Source organism: Manacus vitellinus, unplaced genomic scaffold (assembly GCF_001715985.3).
Source record: "Manacus vitellinus isolate BGI_N305 unplaced genomic scaffold, ASM171598v3 scaffold_15_pilon, whole genome shotgun sequence".
Lineage (NCBI taxonomy): Eukaryota > Metazoa > Chordata > Aves > Passeriformes > Pipridae > Manacus > Manacus vitellinus.
Window position 1 is genome coordinate 6,414,184 of NW_021939122.1, and position 25,229 is coordinate 6,439,412.

The 25,229-nt window shown below is 43.2% G+C and overlaps 1 protein-coding gene across 1 annotated transcript in view; it reads right to left on the minus strand.

Moving 5' to 3' along the window:
* Positions 1-652: 652 nt before the first annotated feature.
* The window catches only part of ARHGAP22 (Rho GTPase activating protein 22), a 142,062-nt gene continuing 117,485 nt past the window's right edge, over positions 653-25,229 (minus strand). The window contains exons 5-10 of the mRNA XM_008929819.3: positions 18,663-18,870; positions 14,760-14,892; positions 10,005-10,078; positions 8,909-9,030; positions 5,282-6,182; positions 653-1,814 (exon numbers count right to left, since the gene is read on the minus strand). Coding sequence (XP_008928067.2) covers positions 1,586-1,814; positions 5,282-6,182; positions 8,909-9,030; positions 10,005-10,078; positions 14,760-14,892; positions 18,663-18,870 — 1,667 coding nt within the window. The 3' untranslated portion in view covers positions 653-1,585. The remainder of the gene's footprint in view (positions 1,815-5,281; positions 6,183-8,908; positions 9,031-10,004; positions 10,079-14,759; positions 14,893-18,662; positions 18,871-25,229) is intronic.

A 25,229-nucleotide genomic window follows, 5' to 3' on the forward strand; every position in this document is an offset into this window, starting at 1 on the left:
TATCTGCTGGTATGTAAAAAAGCCCATTCTTATTTCCAGACAGTGAGTTATAGTCTTCTCTAGTAAGAAACAAGATTCAGGGCAATTTTTTTAAATACTTAAAATAAAGCAAGCTCTTCATTGCTCCTTCTTCTGTACTTTCCCTTTAGCCAGTTCATGTTGTCATGACACTTTTCTGTTAAAAAACTTTCTTCTTAGCGACTCCCAAGCTGCCTCAGCTGTCAAAGATAAAGTGCCAAGAAAACATGAACAGTGCTGTGAGTGCTGGGCTGACAGGTGAGAGTTCAAGCTGAATCTGGTGAAACAGTTTTCTGTGTGCAGGCTCCACATGGCTCAGGGTGCTACAAATGCTATGCAGAGCTTCTCAAAATCCCTTGGGAGGGAAGTCAGCCCTGGCAGGTATTTACCAGAAATTACAGCTTCATTCTAATGGATTTTTTCTTAGTAGAAATAATGAACTTGGGCTGACAGGTTGTTTGCAATATTCCTCCTGTCCCCTCATCTCCCTGTGAGAACCACCAACAAAAAAAACATAATTATGTAATGAGAAGTGATACAAGGCAGCCAAGTGTAAATTGTCCAGGGAAGGTTAAAGATAGATCCCCACCCTTCTCCCTCTACCACCCCAATGCCCCCCACCCTGACTGCACTAATTTCTCTTACCATAGGTTTTGCTATTAGAGTTTTATAGATTAAAACCCCTCGGCAGCTGGATCAGTTGGATGTCTTTTGATGATAAGAATCTTCCATATTCTACCTTGATGACTGATATTCCATATTCTATCTTTATGACATAAATCAACTCATGAAATTTTTTTTCTTGCAGCTAATACTGGTCTATTTTTGGCTCAAAAATCCCCCAGATACCTAGGGCAAAATGTGCATATTTAAAGTTCCATGGAGTTTGTGTAGCCAATCTGATTATTAATCACATACAGTTTAATAAGTTGCATTTTTATGAAACACTGAAACTGTTTGGCAGGTAAGGGACCATTTTAGTGAACTGTCAAGATTTTGGTATCTTCAGCTTTTTTGTAGATTTTGTTTTCACAGTATCTTCATAAAATAATGCCACTTCAGGAACGAGAAATTTGAACAAACTTTATGTAGGGAGTGGGGAGAAAACCACCTCATTAGAATCCATCTGGTAAACAACCCCATTGGCTGTGGTGCCAGACTGGAACTGCCATCTCCCCAGGCACAAGTACAGGAGGCCCTCATCTCCTGGCTCAGCCTGTCCATCGGTTCTGGCCATCCACCCATGCTGCAGGACTTCCCACTGTCCTTCAGCCAGTGAAAGGATGGTGCATTTGAATCCAAAGATGGCAGGACAACTCTGGAGAAGAGTGTCTTTTGTTCTGTGGATATAAAGGGGGCCCCTTTTCTGGCCATCTGACATCTAAACTTTCAAGCATTATGGTCACACTTTCCCAGCTTGCCCAAATACTATAGCACATGTAAAGACAACAGAGCAAGTGTCACCAATAGCACAATCACTGTAGAATTACTCATGATACATGAGTATACTGGAACAAAGTGTGCATTTTCACTCATTTTGCCAGAAATAGAAATTTCTCTGCTTGTTCTACTTGGGGACTTTAGCACTTTGACTCCCAAGAGTTAAACATCCTAATGTTGAAAAAAACTCCTCCATTTCCTTCTGCAGGAGATAATTTCTCTTCTCAGCATCTTCACGAGCACGTTCAGAATTCCTCAGCTTGATCTCCAGCATTGTGTATTTCTTTCGTTCTTGGTCCAGTTCTTCTTCTAACCTAACCACTTGTTTCCTCAGGTCTGCACTTGTTTCTTCAATTCTTAAAACCAATGGGGAGAGAGAAAAAAAAAAAAAGCTTTTTAAGTGGATGGACAAATACAGCTTGTAACTATAATAAATTTAAGTTGTTCCACTTAGTTCTCTCCTTTAAAACTTTCTCTTAGTTTCTAACTGCCATTTCATTAATGATGATATGATTTAGGATATAATTTAAAAAATTAGGCTTTTCCTAGGAAAAGTGTACCCCCTTTAAAATAGAATAAATTTTTAAAAAATAATTAAAAAAACCCAAAACACCAAAAAAACCCCAAACATGAAACCAGTCCCCGCTCTCACCGATACCCAGCTGTGAAGCTTACCTTTCTGTGAAACTGTGAACAGGTTATTTTTAGACAGAGTAAATTATACTCAACAAGGGCATGCTACTGACTCCATACTAAAACAAACAAAAACAAATGAGGGCTTTGGCAGTGCCAGAAGGGTCTGAATTCCATTTTGTGACTGGCCAAGATGCAATTATGCAGGCAGTGCAGTTTGTCCCCTTGAGCTGTTCCTTTACATTGTTTTACATGCAGGTAAAAATGGCAATGGGATCCTTGTCGCAGTTTCCACAAGGAATCAGAAAGTCACACACAGGTGCACTGACCTGCACCAAGTTCTGCAAAAAAGGCCCATCTTGGTGAAGGCAGACCTTTGTCACCAGCCAGCTGTGGCTTCTTACCTAATAGGACTCTTCTGAAGCTGGGTTGCTTCCCCACACACACACTTTAAAACATTTTTGTTACATTCTACAGCTCTGAGCTGCCAATTATATTTTTCTACCACTAAATTTAGGGGTCAGCTACAGCAGCCTAGATTAGCTGTCTATGTTCTGAATTACAGAGGGTAACAATACCTACTGCATTTCTACATACACAACATAGCAGTCCTCTCCATTTTCTTAAAGAGTCCAGGTGGTAAACATGAATTACTAAAAACAGAGAATGTCTGATAATTATATTAACCTTGAGGGAGAAATGCTCTGGAACAGGCTGGTTACAGGCACGCCATAAAACTTGCCTCCCTCTGACTAAGAGAGAAAATAGGCAGTTGATGATGAGAAATAACAGCTTTTCCATCAGCAAGTGTTCCTTACATCTGCCACAGGCAGGTAGTGACTCTGCTTTCACTCCACTTATGTATGTGCCAACAAAAAGCTCATGTTCTTTCATTAAAACTTGTCCTGCTACACACACAGAGTTCTGCAAACCACACAAGCACATGTACAACTGTAAAGCAATAAATTATTATTTTTGGGGACTAAATTATCTTCAATAAAATAAAGACAGTGAGGCAGCCTAAATTTTTCCTGCTAAGCAGCCTCCCTTCTTTGCTAGTTAGCTCTTTCCACAGAAACAGACTTTCATGCAGTCTCAAAAGGAACATATTTTTTCACGTGTAAATTGCTGCAGATGTAGTAAAAACATTGCAAAATTTTTGAGAGCTGAAAAACTTGGCTTGAAATTCTTAGACTTGACAGCACAATCCTTCAGGCTGTAATCCTGAACAGCTGGAGTCATCCTGTTTGATACATAAAGGCTGTGATTGCATCTTGCCTGGTTTTATGAAACTATTAGTTCATTACGCATTTTCCTCTCAGTTACTTTGCCCTGTGAGACCTGGGCAATTTATAGCCCTCCCCTCCAGCCACAGTGCTCTCTGCCCTGTCCAGCTGAAGGGGAAAGGCAGGTGTTAGAGCTGAAGCAGCTGGAACTGCTCAACAGCTGCAATGAAGAACAGGTCTTCCTGGATGCCCCTGATGTTCACAGCTTAAGGCCCTGTTGGAGCAATTTTAGTAATAAGAGGTGGAAAGCCATCTCTTCCCCCAGGCAGCAGGTAAGAATGTGCAGGCTGGTGTTTCTGTTTATTACTTTCTTTCCCTGCATCAAGGCTTGCCAGAGCAGCTCTGCAGAATTAAATGCAAGGCACATACCTTCCTCTCCTCCCATTCTGCATCAGTAGGGCATCTAAAAAATCCAAATAAGCCATGAACTACCACACTCATTCAGAGACCTTTTCCAACACCCCCTGCTAGCAACTGGTGATGTTCTTCTCATCAGCTCCTGTACCTGGAACACAACAAGGTGAGGGTAGACTTTTCTCTCACTGTGATGGAACTGAAACTGCTACACAGCCTCTTTTTCTTTTCAGCTTCACACACCAAGGCAGGACAGTGCACGAGGCAGAAATGCTGCAGAGGCTGGCAGGTCACCACCATAGGAAATCATAAAATAAAGCAGGAAGGTAGCAAGTAGAATTCCTGCCTTAACAGCTGGCCCACAGGAAGACATCAAAGTTAGATACATTTCTGAGAAATTAATTAACAAGGAAAAAAGTGGCAACTAATGCAGCCTGAAGCTGTGCTATACTATGCCAGCTGTCATATGTGCTTTTGGTACCAGGTTTGGGAGACTGTAAACTGAGGTATGGAAATGCTACCAGAGTTTTAGTAATTGAAGGAGTATAACATCAACACCTGAACACAAAAAAAAACCAACAAACTCTGAGAACTACACTATTAGTAAAAAAATGGGACTACAGCCCTTCTTCAGTGCTTTCATGTGAATATTTCCCTGAGTGCTTGCCTGAAAGTCATTCTATTAAGCACATACACTCATAAAACCTAATATACCAACTCCCACAAATGAATAAATATGACTTCCTAGTTCTTAATATTTTCTACTTCCTACAACAGCCCCTGTCCTCACACACAGCTCTCCTGAAAACTAGAGGAATTTTTCTGAGCTCAGCTCTTAAGTATAACACCAGCAGTTGTGCAAGGAAACACCAGTGGGCAAATAATGACACAGTTTGCTGTCTGCTGCACAAGCTGCAGCTCGCTGCTACTCCAAGCCAGGGGCTGCCACAGGAGCCAAAGACCACTTTTTACATAAAAAAAAACAAAATCAAGGTTTCTAGAAGTTTAACACAAAAGGGCTGCAGAAAAAGTTGTAGCTGAGATGCAGTCCCAACACCACAAAAAAAATCCACTGCAGAACAGTCAAGAGCAGTTTCCTCAAGAATGTTTCTGTTGGGAAAAGCAACAAGAAGCCCTCAATTTCAGACTGATTTGGTACAAATACTAGCACCTGCAGAGACCAACAGAGTTCTTTGTTGAGGCCTGACCATGCTGGGTCCCAATTCCTGCCTCTAAGATTTGCTGTTTCTCTGAGGACAGTAAGAGGAGACTTTGGTATTACCTGTGCTGTTCTCATTTCCACTGAAAACACAGAATGTGAAATACTGGATTTCCCTGTATGGCAGAAATCCCCCTTTTTTTTTTAATGACCTCTTAGATCAGAGAAAGAAAAGCTGGATTCAGAGAGCAGTGAGGAAAAAACAGGACCAGATCTGCTGTCATCTAAACCCAAACTTCAGGTCTGAGATCCTGATACCCTTCAGAGCTCATGCTCAGACAGGGCTAATGTTGGCAGACAACTTCCTCGTCCCCCCTGCAGATGACATTACCTTTTGATACTAGTCTCATACTCAGTCCTCTGTTTGCTCAGTTCTGTCTTTAGCTCCACCACCAAGCTCTGTAAGGCCCTGGAGCATTGGACAGAGTCTCGGGAAGCTGCAGCTGGGTCGCTCTGTTCGCTGCTGCTGCTGCATGCATCAAACCTGTCCATGCTGTTTTCCAGGTCTGCAGTCTTGCCCTCGCTCTGAGACAGCGAGCCCTGAGTTATCCACTCGGTTTTGAGAGAGCTTAAAGCAGAAGAGTCACTGGCCCGGCAGGCTGGGCAGCTGCTGACTGAGTCCATCACGGAAATCTCACACGACGACGTCGACCATGTAGTGCTGGCCATGCTGTGTGTGCTGAGGGACAGGCTGGACGAGGGGACGTTGTCGTAAGTGGAGAGTCTCTGGGAGGAACATGAGTCTTTGACTCGCTCCCCAGATGCTGTCCGGCGGTGGCCTCGGAGTGAGTACAGTCCGTTCATCAACCAGTTCCCGCTGGAGGAGAGATTGGGGATATCTAAGGATGAGCTGCCGAGCTTTGGACTCACAGACCGTGCTCCTTGCTGGCGGAAGGAGTATTTCCATGGAGGCAGTGTCTGCACTCTTTTACTGGGGCTGGTGGCAGGCTGAGTTAATTTGCCACTGTGCTCTGGAGGAGTGTTTTTCACTGCAGGTCCTGGGGTGGCCTCTAGTGCCACAGCATTGCTAGAAGGCAAATCAGCGGGGCTGGGAGCACTGTTCTCTGACCTGCTGTCCTCCCCGTCCTCCTCAGAGATCCACTCCACAGTACTGCGCTGCCGCACAGGCCTGATTTCCAGCTGGCTCCCTGGCACGTCTGCCTGAGGAACAGCAAAGATTCGCCCCTGTTCACTTATCAGCACTGTCATCAGGTGTTGAACTAGTGAGGTGCCTGTGGGTGGAAAACAAAGGCAAGCAGTTGAGGAGAGGTGAAAAGCCCTCCCAGACTCATCCCCAGCCTGTGGGATGTCCCGTGAGCTCCTTTGAGGCCTGTGGCTGCCATGCCTTTCAATGGGTCTGCAGGAGGAGCTACTCTGGGCCTTTCTATACAGGACTTCAAAGGAACAGGAGTCATTGCTTTTACTGGAAAGTGGGACTGTGAAGGATGTGGGTCTCAGTTCAGTTCATGAATGTAGTTGACTAGCAGAGCACAAATTATCACTAGCAATGATTAATAAACTGACCTGCTTAAGCAGGCTGGAAGCTTAACTGACCTTGGAGGATGACAGAGGTGGAGGACACCTGGAAAACAGGGCAGGTCTGTACCACACCAGGCATGGGCTTCAGAGCCAGCATCAATCTCAGTGTTTGCATCCACGCAGGATAGTGCAGCCCTGTGCAGGGATGCATGGCAAGATCCTGAACACACTAACCTATTTGCTGGGATGAAACACCTCTCCGTCCAGCTTCCAAAACCAGCAGGTTTACACAGCTAGGTTGCAGTCAGTTTTACAGTCTGAACAGGCCCAGAGCTACTGCTTATTGAAACCAGAAATTTCAGCTCAGGCCTTCTGCTGCACTCAGTGTGCAGAGAAACTTGCAGAAAGTATGACATTTGCATGATACTCACAGAAGGTGTACAGCAAGTGCAGAAAGTACTTGCAATTATTTAAATCCACAGAAATGAGCTATCATTGTTTTCCAGTAGTGGAGCCAACTGTTATGAACTAATAGAGAACACCACACTTACCAAACCTAATACAAAGCACTTCCTACAAAAGAGAAAAACCCTTAAAAGAGTGAATATGCTATTCTATCTTTAAGTATTACCTAAAATAAAGAATAAGACCAACATACTCAGGCGTTCAAGACAAAAGCCTGATTTTAATGATGACATTTTGGCCTGACAGCAAGAGGTACTGAACTCACCTACCACTTCTATTATGTCTGTGAACGCAGGAAGAGAAATAAATGTCTTGAAGATAAGGGCATTCCTAACAATCTAGCTGTCAAACTTCAGATATTTCTATTTGAAATTCATGGTTTAAATTTGAAGAGAGACACAACTAGAGCGCTTTTGTTAAGATCTGGGTGCAGTATTTTACTTTACCAGTTTATTTAGCAGATTGAAATTACCCTGAAGCTAAAAAAAATTGAGTCTGTACACTTCTCTGTTATTTCTACCTAATCAACCTTCTATCCTCAACTAAAAATTAAACAAAACATTGCTATTGCTGTTGTTATTAGTATAATGATTAAGTAAAAAAATCCAGCCTACATATCCCAATTTTTCTACAGTTCAGATCTACGTCAATACAGAATTTCACATCAGATCACTGTAGTGTTTTTAGATGATGATTAGGAGAGACCAGGAGACCACAGCATCTGTGGCACCCGTGCACCTACACACAATACAAGCACCTCTGCCATCGGATGAATGGCATAATGAAATACCTGAGGTGAACTGAACCCAGACTTGTCTCCTGTGCCAGCTGAACAAAGAGCATGCTGTTGGCCCAGGCTGTGAGAGCCACCAGCGCTGGCCCAGTGGCCACTAGGGGAAGTTACAGCATCACACACAGGCTGATTTCCGCTGTCCCCACCTCTCTAATACTGAATAATCAGCATGTGCTCCCACGCTCCCTTCTCCTCCCCGGACTTTTGTACCTTCCACACTTTGAGGGAATCTCAAATCTACCCTTAATAATATGGTCCACATCTCTGTGGTAGGTTTTGAATCCCTGAACAACTAGAATATGTCAGGACATGCTCTGAAGTTGTCCTTACAGTGACTTGCCATTATGGGCAACATCTGCACATCACCTGGGCAGACCTAAAGGCACTGCTGCTACTACAGCATAAAAATATTGGTGTTCTGTGAAGGATTTCCATCACGCAGAACACCACATCAGCTGTCCCCTACAGCTCAGGAGCAGCACCAGAGCCAAGTTCAAACATCCTGGGCACAGCATCTCTGTCTGTGCCTCCTACTGCACATCTGTGCAGGCTTTCCAAGAGCCCACAGAACTCAATGCAAAGACTCTACTAAAGCCTGCACCACAGTAGTTGTGTTCCAGTGCCAGCTGGGAGAGGAGCTGCTTCATAGCCCTAGTGTCAGCCTACTCGACCCATACAGAGGCAGATGATTTTAAAGTTTCAGATTTTTACATCCAAAATTAATGATTTTACATCCAAAATTAATGATTTTCAACTCATTTCTTGGATTCTGTGAAGTTCTGACCCATATACAGTCTGCTTAGAAAACTACACTTCTAAGAACCCTAGTTATAGCCACTGTGGCACAGCAAAAATTACAGCCCTCTCATTGTGGCCTGGATGTTCTCTACAGGTTGCTGTGTAACTACTGAAATGCACCATTGCTAAATGACAGCAGTTTGGTACTTAAGCATGGTCCTTCTGAAAAACATGTGAGCTTTTATTTTAGCAGTAGGTTCAAAAAGAGTTTCCAGGTGGCAGAGGCATCTCCACATAGTGGAGAGACACTCCCAGACCAGCAGCAAATGGAGTAAGAGAGGCCAACCAATACACCCCCTTCATAGGCACTGATGGATGGCTTGACTTGTTCTGACTGTGCAGCTACTGCTCAGCTACCAACAAATGCATGATCTGCAGCTCCAAAGTACAGCTGTTGTGCTGTCTCACAAGAGCAGTACCTACCTTCCATCATGGTCACCGGATCTTCCATTTTGGGACGTAATATATTTGGTCCAAATACTGTAGCCAGGTTCTGGACACTCATCTTGTTAATGCTGGAGTGAGCCTGAACTTCATCGAGGAACCTTGAAAAGCCCCCCCAGAAAAATCAAAGGAGGAGGGGAATAATAAGTAAGTCACTTCTTAGACTATAGGCATTCTGGGGCAGGGACAGTTTAGTCTTACTTTCATACAACCCGGACACCTGAAATGATTCTGGGGACTAACGCAGCCTAAATACTCAGTAATTACCCCAGATCCCTTTTAGTGTATGAACTAGAGAAGACAGGATGGTTTCTCTCAGAAGTACCCATCTAGCAGGGATCCAGCCTTTTACTGGGTCTGAAAGGACAGCTTTTTGCATTTTTATAGGAATTCTCCAATTACACAGATTGACTTTACATAGTTTTCACTTACAGACATAACAGAATTAAAAAGACATTTCACTCTTCTCCTTATCCTAGAACTAGCAGTCTGTGAAAAAGGCTTGAATTTAACAAAATACAGATCACAGAATCATAGAATGGTTTGGGTTGGAAGGGACCTTTAAAGATTATCTCATTCCAACTTCCAGATAAAAAGGCAGCCCAAAAACTGGGAGAATCAGCACAGAGATGAGGGGAGACAAGGCTGTGGAGTCCCTGGAATCCAAGAGGAAGCTACTCCTAACCACACTTCCAAACCAGAGCAGATGCCAGACTGGCTGTTCTGACTGCATCTGCTACTCAGCTTGTGTCATAAATTTTCCAAGTGTGCAATACGTAGAAATAATGTCCTTCTTTAGTGGTCTGTAAGTACTTCTGAAATAAACAATATAAAACATTGGTATCATTCATGCCTTCTGCCAAGGCTGTGGGTGACAGCAATTTGCTTGGCTGATGCTCTTGGATAAACCAAGAGCTTCCTTCAGGCAGGCTGTTCGTTCACCTATGAATGTTTTATAGGAGCAGTAACTTACACGTAAGTGATGTCTGAATATTCATACATTCAGAGTATATTATTTGCATGTAAGCCTCACAAAACTTAAAGACTTTTCCAAGTGTTAATTAATTTCACTTACTTGCATATGTATTTGAGGAGGTTGTAGTTGGCTTGGGGCAAATTCTTCACCTGTTTAACCAGTTCCTGGGTTCCCTGAGGGACAGGAAAAACAAGAAGGAGAGATATTAATGTAAATGCTGCAAAGCAGACGTGACTTTCCTTCAGTACTACAAAGTCCTCTTTCCATGGCCAAATGCTGCACAACAGATGACAACACAAGGACGCTTCACTTTAAAAGAGGTGTCATCTAATGCACTGTGCATTACCAAAAGAAACCGCAATGTCCGGAACTTGACTCAGTTCTCAGTGGAAATCCTCCAGTCAACTTTAATGGTTGATGTAGAAGCCTTCAATTAGTAAGGCCTGCCAGCCTTCAAAGCCTGCCCACTGGCATCAGTGGCAATGTACCAGCAGATGTGCCTTTGCAGGACATGGCCTATTTGAAACTTTGAGGCACTGAGTGCAGTACAAACACACCGCAGTAATGCTCAACTGGAGCAGAGGAGAGTTTTTCCTGAAAAAGCTAAATGACACTCCAACTACCTCCTTTTAATTACATACTTCTATTTGCAGTCATTCTGACCGGGAACATACTTCCTCACAAAATTTCTGTTTTCACATTAAAACGTAAGATGAGACATCAGCTGAATGAATGACTTAAAACCCTGAAGCTATTTAAATCATACAATGAAAACCTCTGACTCAGAAGGCTATTGTCCTGCTACAGTCCTAAGTATCATTTGCTTCTTCCTGTCAATGCTGCAGTTGCCCTGGATATTGCTTATTTTTGGGGACAATTAAACCTTTTGTAGAAAAATAGATACCGAAGCACAATTATGAAGAGTGATAGCTCCTAATGAACGACAGAGGGCTGCAAACTAATGATGGAGACATTCCAGAAGCAACTGGTTCGAGGCCAAAGAAGTGCAGTTGGACATTCATTTCAAACTCTCCTCAATTTATTAAGGACTGTTAGGGAGGGAATTCTGTTGGCCAGACTCTTGCAAGATCTTCCTGATTTCTCTGGTCCAGATAAGTCAGAAAGATCCAGAGAGCAGTCTCTATCCTACCTTTCTCCTTAATGTCCTAAATGTATAGGTATTTCTTTATTCTGTACGTCCCATCACAAAAAAAAACCTCAAAAAAAAACCAAAAAAAAAAACTTCTCTAGTAAAAACCTAAAACATAAAACACAATTCTTAAAAGCAGCAGGCCTTTTTTAATTCCTTAGCTTAAACACCATGCTGTTTTAACAGTGACAACAATGGAGACAGCAATAAAAGGCCAGTCGCTTTTGAAAATCAAAATCTTCTTTTTTAACTTCTGAAAATTTTTGAATCAAGAACAGCTGCTACTGACATGAAGGTTAAGGTCAGTTGTTCAGGTCAACCAGCTTTCAAGTGACAAGTTTGAACTAGAAATGGGTGAGCTGACAGACCTAATTCCCTCTTGAATTTTGCTCTGTAACCCAATTTATTTCAAATAAGGAAATCAAGATGGTATTTGGCACTATATTTCAAGTACTCTGAATTAAAATACCATAGCTCCACTGAAAGTAAGAGGAGGCTTTAGAAAGAAAACTGCAGGCAGCTGTGAACAGCAGGGAACATGACCTAAAGATACAAGATGCTACCTGAAAGAAGAAAAGGTTCTAAAAATTTATCATTCATGCTCTGTCACAAGGAATCTCAAACACGGTATTATACAGAAAGTATCTTCACATTTATCAAGGTAGAAACACCTGCCAGGTTAAAAAAAGCTTTCTCTCCTACTGCAGCATTTATAAGCTGTGCCACAGATTTGTACCCACCAACCACTTGAACTGCAAGAGGGCAGAAGGCTGAGCCTCGTAACACCACAGCGAAAGCGTAAAGGAAAACACAAGCTCGAAACCGCTGAATTAACAAATAGCACTGACCATGCTATGGCTGCAGCCCAGCAAGCAACACAAGCACTGCACTGTTATTCATCGTGGGATTTTGCAGTGATAACTCTTACCTCCTTGAAAATGCTGCTTTCCAACGAATTATCCCAAACCCAAGGGTTTTGCACTGTGTGTAACAGATCAGCACCAATTTGGAGCTTCTAGTTTGGCTGGAAAACTAGTAACACTTTAGATGTTCATCCAAATTCAGATCCCTCTTTAAAAACTCAAAGCCATGTGTTCAATCCACTGAACTGCTGTGCAACTCTAGAGTACAGGTAGCAGTGAAGGCTGAATACTACCATGTCAAGTCAGCTCAGACTCAAATGAGTTTTTAGAAATTTGAAGATCTCTCTTTCTCTAAAATTGTTTTTAATTTTTGATCCCTTCTCCAAATCAATCGGGATCAGAATCAAATCTTTTTTAATGCTGCAGTCCTGCTGAGATACCTGGAGACCTCAGCACAATCTAAGGTCTCTGTTACGTTTCTGTTTGCATTTGAATACCAGAGATGAGTTGGATACAGAACGAAGAGATGAAAAGCAATTTGAATGAAAAATGGAAAGCTTAGCACAGTGCTGGAGTTTGGCCAAGCTAAAATCATAGTAATTTCTATCCACGATCACAATGTAGCAGCACAAGGTGCCAAAAGTTTTATTCGAATGGTTATTTTGCCTTGAGCAGTTCTGGTTTTATTGGGTGAGGGGGGGAGAGTGGGCGTGTAAAACTAAAGAAACTGATATTTCAAGTTCCAAGTAAAAAATGAAAACAAAATAGTACTTCAAACTAAACACCATGCTGTTCTAACAGTGACAACAATGGAGATAATTGTTTTAAATAATGTTTTATTCTTTAATAAATATGTTTTGATTTTTAAATTCCCTGCTTATCATTATGTGTTACAAATTATGGTTTCAATGAAACCACAGTTTCTAGGCAGGGGGATTTTCCATGTGGGAGGCGGCGAGTCAGGCCCCACAGGCTAGGTATGACTTTGTGCTACATTCTGCTCCACATGCTACTGTGCACGTACAGCATCTCCACCCTTGGTGTGGGCACTCCAACCTTCCTTTCTGAAAAAGTAAACAGTCCTTGCTAAGGTTCCAGATTTTGTTGAAAAATAAAATTGCTTATGTTTACAACAGCAGCTTAACAAAACAACTCTGTGCTAGGACCAGTGCTGTATTTTGTAAGCTTTCATTTTGGCTATCTTGCGCTCCCCATCACCTTTCTCATCCAAAGAGAATTCTGCACTACAAGTCATTTGAGTCTGACCTTGCTCCCACAGAAGCAACACAGATGTTGCTTCCCAATCTGCTGCAGCCTGTGCAGGCAAAATCAGGCAAACAACGTAGTTAATAAGCTGAGCAGTGATATACAATTATGTTTGCCCAATTTGGCAGTGTCTCTACTCTTGTGCAACAGTGCTTAATGGATCCAAAACTTCTCAGTCTGCACATCTTATGACCAAAATGAAACCAGCTCCACCGCCTCAGAAGTACTGCTGTTTCTTGTGAAATAACCGCTGTGTGGTCTGTAACACAGCACCCTGCAGAGATGCCTGAGTTCACTGAGGGTAAGGCAGAAAATGAGCAAGTTTTGGAGCTAGTAGACACATACCTCTACCTATGAAAAGACAACACTAGTGCACTGACACACTGATGTGGCTGTGTCCAGGATGCAAATGCATATTCACCTGTGGTAATATACTGTGCCATGCACAGAAATTTGCTTTCTTGGAGCTGATTGGAGGTTACATCATTTGAGTGTTGAGAGCAGTAAACTTGCCTTTTAACCATAAAATCTTATATTACCATATATGCTACATTTGAGGCACACAAACAAGGTTCTTCATATGGGCATCATGAAGGACAATCTCCCCAGATCCTTCTGCCACTTGAACTGAAGGTGAACTCCAGGCTCGCAGTGAAGAACAGAATCCCACCAAAGACAAAGATGAGCATGCTCTTGAGACCACACACAGAAAACAGAACTGTGGACTGCAGCTTACAAGCCCTCAGGCCTTTGCCTCTTTAGCAAAGGAAAGACACCAGTAACAGCCCTTACAGCTTCTTTAAATTGCTGGTTTAGAAAGTGGCACAGTTCCACCGCATCAGACCAGATCCAACGTGCCTCTGCAGACAGCAAAGGACTAAAGTAAGAAGAACAAAATGGATGAAACCAATCAATCAATCATATTGTAAATTATCCTGCTCCTCTCAAGCAGTGAATCAAAATTTCCATGACTGCCACAGACTTGATGATTTTTGTCAGCCCCTTCCCTTGCCTGGAAACCAAAGAGAAGAATATCATAAGAAGGTTCTGGCAAAGTATTCATAGCATTATTTCCCCCCCCATTTGGGGATAATAGCGTAGTCTGCTCTTTTGTAGTGCCTTTCCTCTAAGAAATACAAAGGCCATTGCACTTATCACTGTCTCATCCACCAAAAACTTTGGGAAGCAGAATATGTTGTTCTGATATTTAAAATGGAAAACACAGGAAAAGGGAGTGACTTTATACAGACTGCTAATGAGTTAACAGCAAGGCTGGGAAAGGAACCCATACCTCCTTCCTACCTTGCATCTCTTGCTGATTATGCTACAGAACAGCTTTGTTTAGAAAAAAGAAGCACTAGGCTACAAGACTGACTTCAAAAAAAGCTCCTGCTTCAAGCAATAGCCTGTGACAATAGCACCCAATTCACAGCTTCAGGAAAATTCAGAGGAAGGTTCCCAGGGACTTCACTGATTTAAATCAAGATTGAAGAATGATGAGAAAAAAAATTATACTACACTGATCTGGGGAACAACTTCTGATGTAGGAGGAGACAGATTAGAAGGATCACTGACCTCTCCTTCATCTTTTGAGAGTAGCTGTCCACAAGAAAGAAAGTCTTCATATTTGGCAAAGGGGATGACAGGTTCTGGCAACTCTCGAAGGTAAAGCTTCAGGAGGGACGCCACAGTGTGAACATCTGTGTTGCTGCAACAGAGAAGAGGGAAGGAAATTTAGAAACCTGCATTACTGTAAAGTTTGATGCCTTTCACTTGGGGTGCATCAAGGTCCCTCTTAGGGACAGGGACAAAGTAGGCACATGGAAGGAAGCTCTTCCACCACATGTTTGTACTAGACAGGAGGGTCTACCTGGAAACAAGGGAAATCTCCCATTTTGTCAAGATATAAATGCACCTGAGGCAACACAGGCAGTGGAAGGGATATGCCCATGATACTGCTTCAGGTAGGGTGGCACTGCGGTTCCTCGGCCAATGTGGATCAGGAATGCGAGCAATACAGTCCAGGCAAGTGCACAGTGAACACACAGCATTGATAATAGAGCTCAGCTCCTGATTCCATAAGCTCTTAGCCTCCCACTGATCCTTCCTGATACTCTCCCCAGCCAGCACACACATACATGTGATGGGCTAGGCTCCCAAGTGCCCTAGTCAATCGTTAGGAAAAAAATGGAGGAAGCTGTATTTCCTCCAGGTCCTCTACTGCCATTTGGCATGGCTGCCCGGCTTGTGGGTCACATCCCCTCCCCCAGACTGGGGTATCTGGCATTTCCTAGCACATCTGTTATGATAGGATATCGGCTTTTATTTTCTCTCCCAACCCCAGAACTTCTTTTTCCTCTTTTCTCTCCTTTGCTTTAAGTTGGGTTTGAGGTGTTACATAGCACGATGAAGATGCATCTGTTCTTCCCTTTCCAGCTATCCAGCTTTTGGTGTATGGCAATACCTCTCCCTCATTTCAAGTTTCCTGTTTTACAACTTTGTTAATCATTGCAGGTGACCTCCACAAAGGTTTTGAGTGTTGGAAGTCTAAACAGGTTTTGTCACCAGCTCCTCCCTACCCACCATTATTCTGGCGGTCTTTAAGGAAGAGAAAAACACATCATAAACATTGGGCAAGGGAACTTCAAATCTCTCTTGCTATCCAAAATCTGAATCTCTTCTACTTAGTATACTTTTAAGCATTTTTGGAACACATGGTTAAAACAAAACTGGAAAAATTACAACAGGAAGCTGTCAGCAGATACCACTTGCTTCTAATCCTGCTAAAGCTATTCCTATTAAACAGCTCCATCATATTTGAGAATACCACAGTTTCACATAGTGGTTTTCTTCAGCTGATTATAAACATTCTACAAATGAGATCAGTACCATTATTCGTTTTTCTTTTTTTTCTTTAGTGCAGACTTTCACGCAGGGATGGTGGATATGACTATCACTGAGCAGCAGAGCCCAGACTACAGCTTCAGGGCTGCTGGCTGCAGTAACTGTTTCATCCATGATGCCATGTGAAATCCAGCCAAACTTTCAGTGGCATGAAAGCGCAATAGGAGCAGACTGCTGTAGGTGCTTCCAAAAGAGCAACACCTGGCCTTTCATAAGAACATGCACATGCATTAAAAACCCAAATTGGAAAAGCAAGCCTTTTAAAAATAAATATTTTAATTATCAGTCATCACAGAGATCTGATCCACCATGGGGCAGGCAGGCCCTGTCTGTCTGGAAGATCACTGTAGTTACAAAAGACACCTACAAGTGCTGACTGCAACTAGGAAATAAGAAAGGATATTCCTTTCACTACACCTGATTTGGAAAGAAGCATAAAGATTTCACACTTCTGTTGCCTAAGCATTCCAGGCCATACCTAGATAGTTTTAGTTACACACAGAGAAAATTACGTTAGCTAGGAGGAGGAACATTTCACTTAGCCAGAGTGTAACTGCCTCTCCCTTGTTGCTATCTGTGACTATACATATACATAAGATAGATTATATATATACAAGACCAGAGAGAGCTGGGTCTGCAAGTTGCAGTGGACATGGTGGAAAAAGCAAAAGGCAATAACTGGGAGACTCTCAAGTATCACACCAGTCAGGTACCCCAGGCTTGCTTCCTTTAATTCTGTACTGAACCTTCAGTTATCATATCACACATCGACTACCTGAAAGGCAGGCATTCCTTTGTGGAGATCTCTAGTTAAAGGGGAGACTTAGATGCAGAAAGCACCTTTATTTTCATAGGCATTTACACTGCCTAAATAGATCAGTGCCGAGGGTGGTGAGGCACTGGAACAGGTTGCCCAGAGAAGCTGTGGATGTCATCCCTGGAAGTGTTCAAAGCCAGGCTGTATGGGCTCCGAGCAACTTGTTTTAGTGAAAGGTGTCCCTGCCAATGGGAGGGGGTTGAAACAAGATCATCTTTAGGGTTCTATTCTGCTTTAAAAATGCTGGGTGGAGGCTTGGTTTATCTTTGTAGCAATGAAGTTCGTATAGATAACACTAAAGTAAAACATGAAATTGAAACTGTCATTCCTAATTAACTCCTTCCATAGATACTCCTGTTCCACAGGAGTATAATTGAAGGTGTATAAGCATTCAATTAAGATAATTCTAATTCTGAACAAGAACACCCAGACATTCAATTAAAAATACAAAGATTTTTTCTAAGAAAATTTTTTAAGACAATTTAATGATTTCAAACCTATTTTTTCATGAAAATATTTCTCAATGTTTGACACATCCATTTAGGGAGCAAATACTGTCTGTGGTTAAGAATCAAAGAAATGAGGATGGGTGGTCTGGGAAGCTGAGGGAAGGGAAGAATTAGAAGAATGTTCCAAATAAACTCCAAAGATATTCTTCCCAAGATGAGACCAAATACTGTTTCTGCCCACGCAGGAGAGTTCTAGCTCTTCCTGGATAGCAGGCAGAGAAGTTATTGGCAATGTTGAGAGTGGTTGCAGGTCCAAGGGAAGTGATCCCCTAAGGTTATATATCAGATATATTGTAATATATCAGATGCCACCTGCATCACCTGGAAAAATGGTGCTAGTGAGTTCCAGCAAGAAATGATGCCAGGTCTCCAAGACAAGATCCCAGATCTGATCTCACTTATGGATCTGCGAGACAGGGATCAGGCCAGATCTACAAAATGGCCTTGGATCCAAATATGCCTGAATGTTCTCTGCTAGGGTCCAGCCCTATTTCACAAAGCATTATTAAGGTTAGCACAATGCTGACCTTCACTCTGGGCAGCACGTACATGTGACAGAGTAGAGGAAATGTTAGTTACAGGGTATGGACAGGATTTGACTGGAAGGGCCCTGAGAGCATTCACCTTTCTGATCATTTGACTGCCTGAGCTCAGGGCCAACATAGAGATAGCAGAGCTGAGAGCTGTCCCTTCCCTGGCTGCCCTTGGATGGAGCGCTCAGAGACAGGTCTGACACTTCCCGTGGGAACGGATACTAAGCTGAGCATAACAGTCTCTGGCATAACAGGGAAGATGTGTGAGATGGTGGTGACTATTCTGAAACCTGGTGACAAAGGAAGAGTCGAGCTATTGCCCCAGGCGGATCTGCTGTGTTTGTGACAAGGGAGAATGCAACATCTGAAAGCAATGAAATACCTGGTTCACCCCTGTCATACCCCTTTCTATGAGGGGATCCCACCAACTGCACAGTATGCTACATCTAGTAATGTTTTTCATTCAACACATGCTGAAGCTGAAACACTGGAGTAGCCCCATATAGATTAATGAGCCCATTTTTCCCTTTGCTCAAGCACTGAGCTAAGGCCTCCACACCCAACACCATGCACAAGAAAGCTCCATCAGCATTTTAAATAAATAGAATGGTGGTGTGGAAAGAACACATAAGCCAGGATAGCCACTGCAAGGACATTCCTGGCAGATTTTACATGTCAGAAATACACTAGCCTGAATTTGGTGATGCCAACTCACCTGTCAAAGAGGGGTTTCTCTCCACAATCAAAAGAATCCTGCAGATCTTTGACAAGGTTGGCTTGTCCAGGCATCCGAAAGAGCCCCTCCTCTGTAAGACCTCGCTCCCGAATAAAATCCACGCACTGTTCCACCAGCAGCGGGGCCAAGCGCTGGCCATACTTCCGCTCGTACTGTACGGTGTCCTCCAACCGCTGTCCAAAGATCCCTGACAGCAGAGAGCAAGAAAGACATCTGGGTGTCAGCTTAAACTCCTCTTGAGCTACTGCTCGGGGCTTACAAGGGGGGGAAACTTTCACATGGAGGGGGGAGCCTCCGTGAAGGCCCAGTTTCTAACAGACTCTGAAGAATAAAATTATTTTTAAAAGCAAGAATTATATGATGAATGATTTTTTTTCCTCTTCTTAGGAGTGCTTCAAACTATCCTCTGCCCTAAGCTAGTTCATATCTCATACACAAGGAAGGTGGGTTTAAGATTATGCTTACGGTAATCCACATCTGTGCTGAGTTTGAATCAAGTAATTACACTTTTATTGCATCTTCTGTCCTAAGAAGACCAAAACAAAGGCTACACTGACTTTATGGGACTCATTTCCTTTCTGCATGCACTCTCCTCTTAGGCTCTTCTCACACAGCTGCCCTCCAGTAGTTTGCAGCTAGCCAGCCCTACAAGCAGCAACCCCACTAGGAAGGGATTGCTAACACTGCAGAGTACAGCTGTCAACATTAGAACTGGCTATTGTGAGAATCTCCCACCATCTTGGGAGACCCTTTCTATATCTTTTTCTTTAATTAAACTTGCTGAATGAAAATAAAAAAAAAAAAACAACAAAAAAACCCCAAAAAAACAAATAACAGTAAAACGCATGCAAAATCCATTGCCCTTTCTACTAAAAAGTGTGTGCTATATTTCTTGCAGCTTGGAAATATCAAAAGCACCAGATACCCTAAAACGAGACCGGCCTAGGTTAATTCTTAAGTCAGATCTACTGTAGACACACATCATCAGGTATGAAGCATTGTCTCTTTCTTTGGGGAACATGAAGTTCCTGGCCAATAGCAGCTGCTGAATGCCACTACTGGCACCAGATCTTTTGACAACAAGGAGTTCAGGCTGTAAGAGCCAGAGGTCTTAGTTCAATTCCTGCCACTAGGAAACTGCTCCATGTAAAAGGACAGCCACTGAGTTGTGTTCTGAAATTCTAATTCTAACACTCCACAGCGTGTGGTGGAGTCATGGAAGACAGCATCCAAGTTAATCACGTTTTGGTCATAAAAATTCAGTAAGTGAGGGAATCCCAGAATTTACTGAATTTCAGATGACAAGAGACCACAGCAGATAGGAAATTCTATTTAAAGATTTCTCAAAGCAAGAGGAAGCTCTCTACAGATATCAAGATCTTCAGATTGTTCATTCAGTAGTTAAACCTGCAGCTCTAAAAAAAAAAAAAAAAGCAGCATGCAATGTTGGACTTACACTGTTCCACAACCAATAGCCAGATGCAGTGTTTAATGGCTGCACTTATGTGCTTATACCAGGCCAGGGAATTTGGTCATTTCTTAAGGCTCTACTTACCTTCCCGCTAGTGACCACGTGTTCCATTTTTACTTTAGTGCTATATTCATGAGAGGCTGATAACTTCTGGCAGGAAGCTTCCTAATGCCTGTTCACTGTTCTTCATAGAAGATACCATGTCAAACCATACCTGCTTTCTATTTTCAGTCCAACCCTGCTGAATCCTCAGTGAAACAAACCTTGTGTTATCAGTTTCAACTCCCAGAATTAAAGCTTCAAGGAGGATCCTGAATTCCAATTTCCTTTCCCTGCCTGTTTGTTATACATTAGAAGACAGAAACCTTCCTTACACCACAGCCTACACAACTGCATTACAGTATCAAAGCCGGAGGGCCATGAAAAGTCTCAAAGGAAATTCCCTCATCCTGGCAGGAGGGCATGCCCCGGAGCATGGGAGCGACTTATCTTTATCACTGTATATACTGGATTTATTGCAGAGTAAAGGTTTTACTAGTTCTCATTTCTAATCTGTTTGAATTTTCACTGAGTTGGGTGTCTCTGAAGTTACATTCTAGGATAGGGAATGTCTTTCTGCTTTTGCACAGGTTGCTTGGTAATCTCATCACATAATCCCTGCTGTCATGATGGGGCATATCTATTTCCTTTAAATGATACATGTTGTTCACTCTTCTAGATGCAAGACATATAGGTTCAGGGAGGTCAGCCCGTGGTAGATAGCAGCAGGGCAATAGCAGCCCTGTTTTCTCAGATCTCTACTTGTTGAATCACAACCCTGTTTTCTAATGTGTCTGTTTAGAGAAGAGTGTGGGAAAGAAGTAAATGCTCTGCATTCCCCAGGCATAAAACATATATAATGTTTTTCTAAAAGCTCATGTTCTGGTGTTCTAGACTTAACTCAGATCAAGGACAAAGGCAGTGTCAGACACACACGTAAGCGAGCACACACAGAACAACTGCATGCATAATCTCCACTGAGGCTTTGTCTACTTTTCCCGAGCCTTGGCTGGTCTGTGGTCAGCAACATGCTCTAATACATTTCAGGCAACATCAGTCCTTGCCTTCAACTTGGAGCACAACAGCTGGAGCTTTCTGTAGGTACAATCAACCTGTGAGTGACTTCCGAATAACAAGTGGACTACAGTCAAACAGAGACCACTGACACAGAGATTAAGCAACATGATGCTAAGGAAACAGAGATAGAAAGGGGACCTGCTTTGAGACTCAGATGGAGCAGCAGATGGACCCTTCACAAGCACAGCATCACCATTACTGTCTGCTGCACATCCAGATGTTGGGGATCCCATCTTTCCCCCTTCTCGCACATTGAGGTCAGTAACACCTTTTTCTCCTGGATAAAAATAACGATCTTTGGAGGAAACAAAGGCACTGAAATATTCTTACACTGCAATACTGCTCCACCTCCCTCCAGACCATTTCAAATAGGTAACAAAAAAAACCCAGGCATGAGACCAAAACTGACACGACTGAGGATGAAGCTGACCTATCTATCACATGATGAGTGAAAGGAATTGGCACAAGTGCGGGTTTCTTCTTGTGTGACAGTGTGGGCTGAAGGGCTGTGCAAGTGAGATCACAAAATCCGCACAGGTCATTTTTTGTGGGAAGATGACTCTGAAGCCATTGCCAGGCTGAAAGACTCCTCCCAGCCCAGCTCTCTTAGGTGCCTCCCACCTCGGTTTGGCAGCCCCACTCCAGCCCAACCCCAATTGCAGATCTATGCATTTTCTTTACCTTGAATCCTAATTTTTCCGGGAAAGCACTAGAGAAGATCACCAGGCATTGCACAGACCAAATACTTCACCCAAGCTAAGTCTGTTGCTAACTGCAACTTTTCCTCTGTTACATTTTTCCAGTTACACTGCATCTCTGTTTTTTCTTTATCCTACTTTTTTTTGCTGAGCCACAGACAAGGACCACCACAGATACTGCTCAGAAGAAAGACTGCTCTCAGGCCAAGTCTTTTGGCAGTAAGAGCATTATGGTTGGTGTTTAGAGAGAAAAAGCACAGAGCTGCAGCTAGAGTGGGACTGGAAAGCTGGCCTTGGAGAAATTGTTCATCTGTGCAGTGGCTGCAGAACTTGTCCATGGCTTAGAAAGGGAAAGTAGTGCTAAGGTTCATAAAAGAGGAAGCTAAGAGCTATCTTTGGAGTGGGGCTGGAAAGGGACTGTCAAAGGCAAGCTGGAGATGCTGACAGTTCCAGGCTTGCAGAAATCTTTCATGTGGGCATCTGCTGGGGGACCTTGATGAAGCCTGCCCTCAGGAGAATTATCACCAGGGCTCTCACAACCACACTGGTAACAGATGTAACAGATGCGCCTACTTCAGCCTCCCAGGGCTAAAACAGGGCAAACCGAGGAAGCAGTGTCCTGCTAGCCCTGTAGTGTTCGTCTCACCTCAGTCAGGTCTCAGAAGAGTTTGTCAAACTATGTACTAAAATGTCCGTGAAACTACCAGGTTATGATGGCATCTCCGGGTCGGACAGGGACTGCCCTGCTTTGCAAGGAAAATCTAATGTGGAGCCAGTCACACACAGCCTCATCTGCTGGTTCCTCGAGGCACAGGCCTGTTTTTAATCACTGGGGCCTGCAGCTGAGACTGAACTTGGCAGCGCTTCACTCCATTTGATGATCCCGCTGGAAGACATTAAAGTCTTTTTCTTCATTCAGAAGAAGGGGAGTCAGTGCCATCCAGTCACACTCCAGACAGAATTAGGCTGGAAATAAAGCCAAAAGATTGCTAGCAACCTAAGGGTTAACTTTCCTTGTCATACCCTTATCTTTAGTTAGGCCCTTTTGTTTGGTTTCAAAGCAGAAAAAAACTCCAGCATGCCTGGAACCACATCCTTAATCTCAGAAAGATTCAAGAGATACAAAAAAAATGGGCTAGCAGAGCTACAGAATTTCTTTCCTCCACTCCAACAAGCTGCCTCTGTTCTTTAAAGATTTAGGTGACTCTTTGTGGAAAAAGCGAGCCAGGAATGATGTACTGACTAAGACACAGACAGGCTTTCTGTCCTGGCCTGAATAGCTCACCCACCAGCTCCAGGCATACAAAGCCTATACATTCAGCTATGCTGTCCAGACATGCAGTGGGCAGGAAAATATATGCTCTCTGCTACATTTTTCCTCTTCAGAGCTCTGATTTCAACCAAAATAAACTAAAGACAGAGATAAAGTCAGGTTTTGAGTAGATTTTTTTCATGGGGAGGACTGAGGACTCCGTATGTGCTTAAAGGGGGAAAAGTCCAGACACACCTACGTCAGCTGTATGTACAGCTTATTACACACACGTTAAAAGATGTGTGGGAAGATAATCAGGCTTACACCTGGATGCTGCTGTACAACAGAACATACACCCGCGCACGCATGTGGTGCCTCACAGACAGGCAGTTTACGGATATAAAGATTGTGTACGTGCTCACCTGCACAGGTAAGTGCCTGCTTTTACCTTCCCACTTTCATTCTTAGTTTCCCATTTATCTGTCCCTCTCACACATGAAAGCACTGAGAAAAAAATCACGGGCAGATATTCAGAAATGCATTTGCTTCTACAGCACAAAACACACACAAACCTATAACTTGTTTCCCCTCCCCTAGCCCACCCAAGCACACTCTATGTGAATTACTGCAGCAGCAACAGAAAAAAGAATTGCATGGAAGGAGCCATATGTACCTAAGAAAAAGATAGTCCTGAAAAACTAAGCATTCTAGTCAGCCAAAGAATTCAAGAATGAGGGAAAAGAAAGGAAGCAACAGATAATTAAGAATCAAGAAAAAATTATGAAATAACTTGCTCATGGTCACACAAATGGGTCTGTGGTAGAACTGTGTGTCTTCTGACACTCCACACAAGGACTAGTTTCCATATACTAGGAGCTGATTGTTCTCAATCCCGTACATCCATTTAAATATTCTATCTAAAAGCAAAGAGAAACATTCCTCCCCAGAACTATCTTCAAATGCTAGCTTGGTCTCCACTAGTATTTTTGGCCATGGGACAATGACTCTGTCCTTCCCACTCTTTCCCCCTTTGTAAAGTCAGCTCCTATTTTAGATTCTTAGTTTCTGTCTAAGGCTAAACTCAAATATCTGCTTTTCCTCTAGAAGGAAAACCATAACAAATCTAAAGTCTGGAAAATCATCTCATACCTCTCGTTCTTGTGCAGCACTCTGCTACATGACAGGCGCTGAGCTTCAAGCAGAAACCAGGCAGTGTCAGACAGCAGGAGCGGCAGAGAAAGAAAGTCCTGACTTCAGGCATCAGACACATTCTGGGTCCCAGCACTGGCAGCTTTCCATTCACCCAGCGCTTCAGAGCGGAGAGCAGCCGATCTGCCCTGGGAGATAATCTCGGCAGCACATCTGGTCTTAGCTCCACAACTCGGCATTAATTATGACTTGTGCAGAAAGCATTTGAAATATCCAATGAGATGCAGAGCTCCCCGGCTCGTTCCGCACAGAGAAGGAGAGAGGAGAAAGACAGGCAGGTAGGGTCTTGCCCACCCTCGAAGCGGCCGCCAATGTAAACAGCAGCTAAGTATGGGTCACAAGTTTTAACAAAGGCATCCCCCATCGGCTCTGTAATATATTCATGCTCTAATTGCTTGTCAGATCTATTCTAGATAGCTGGAAAAGCTGAGCAACAGTTGCCGTCTGCATGCCACACTCTGGATCCCTTCCTGATACAGGCAATATTAGCTGTGCTGCAGGCAACCTGGTGCCCTGGTCTGGCCCCTGATCTGCTCGCAAAGCACCAGAACCAGAAACCTCATTTTGGAGGGGAACATTTCCCCAGAGTAGCCTTAGCATGCCCCAAGAGTACCTCTACAGCTCTGGGACATGTTAGAAAGTTTTACAAAGCTTAGGAAAAGCTACAGTCCTTGACCTGTGCGGGTTTTTTGGTACTTATAGCCTCTGGTTTAGCTTTTTACAGAGAAATTGCCTGACAATTAATATCTCAGCTAAATAACTGGTAGGGGAATGAACTAAAAGCTCCTTATATGTGAACC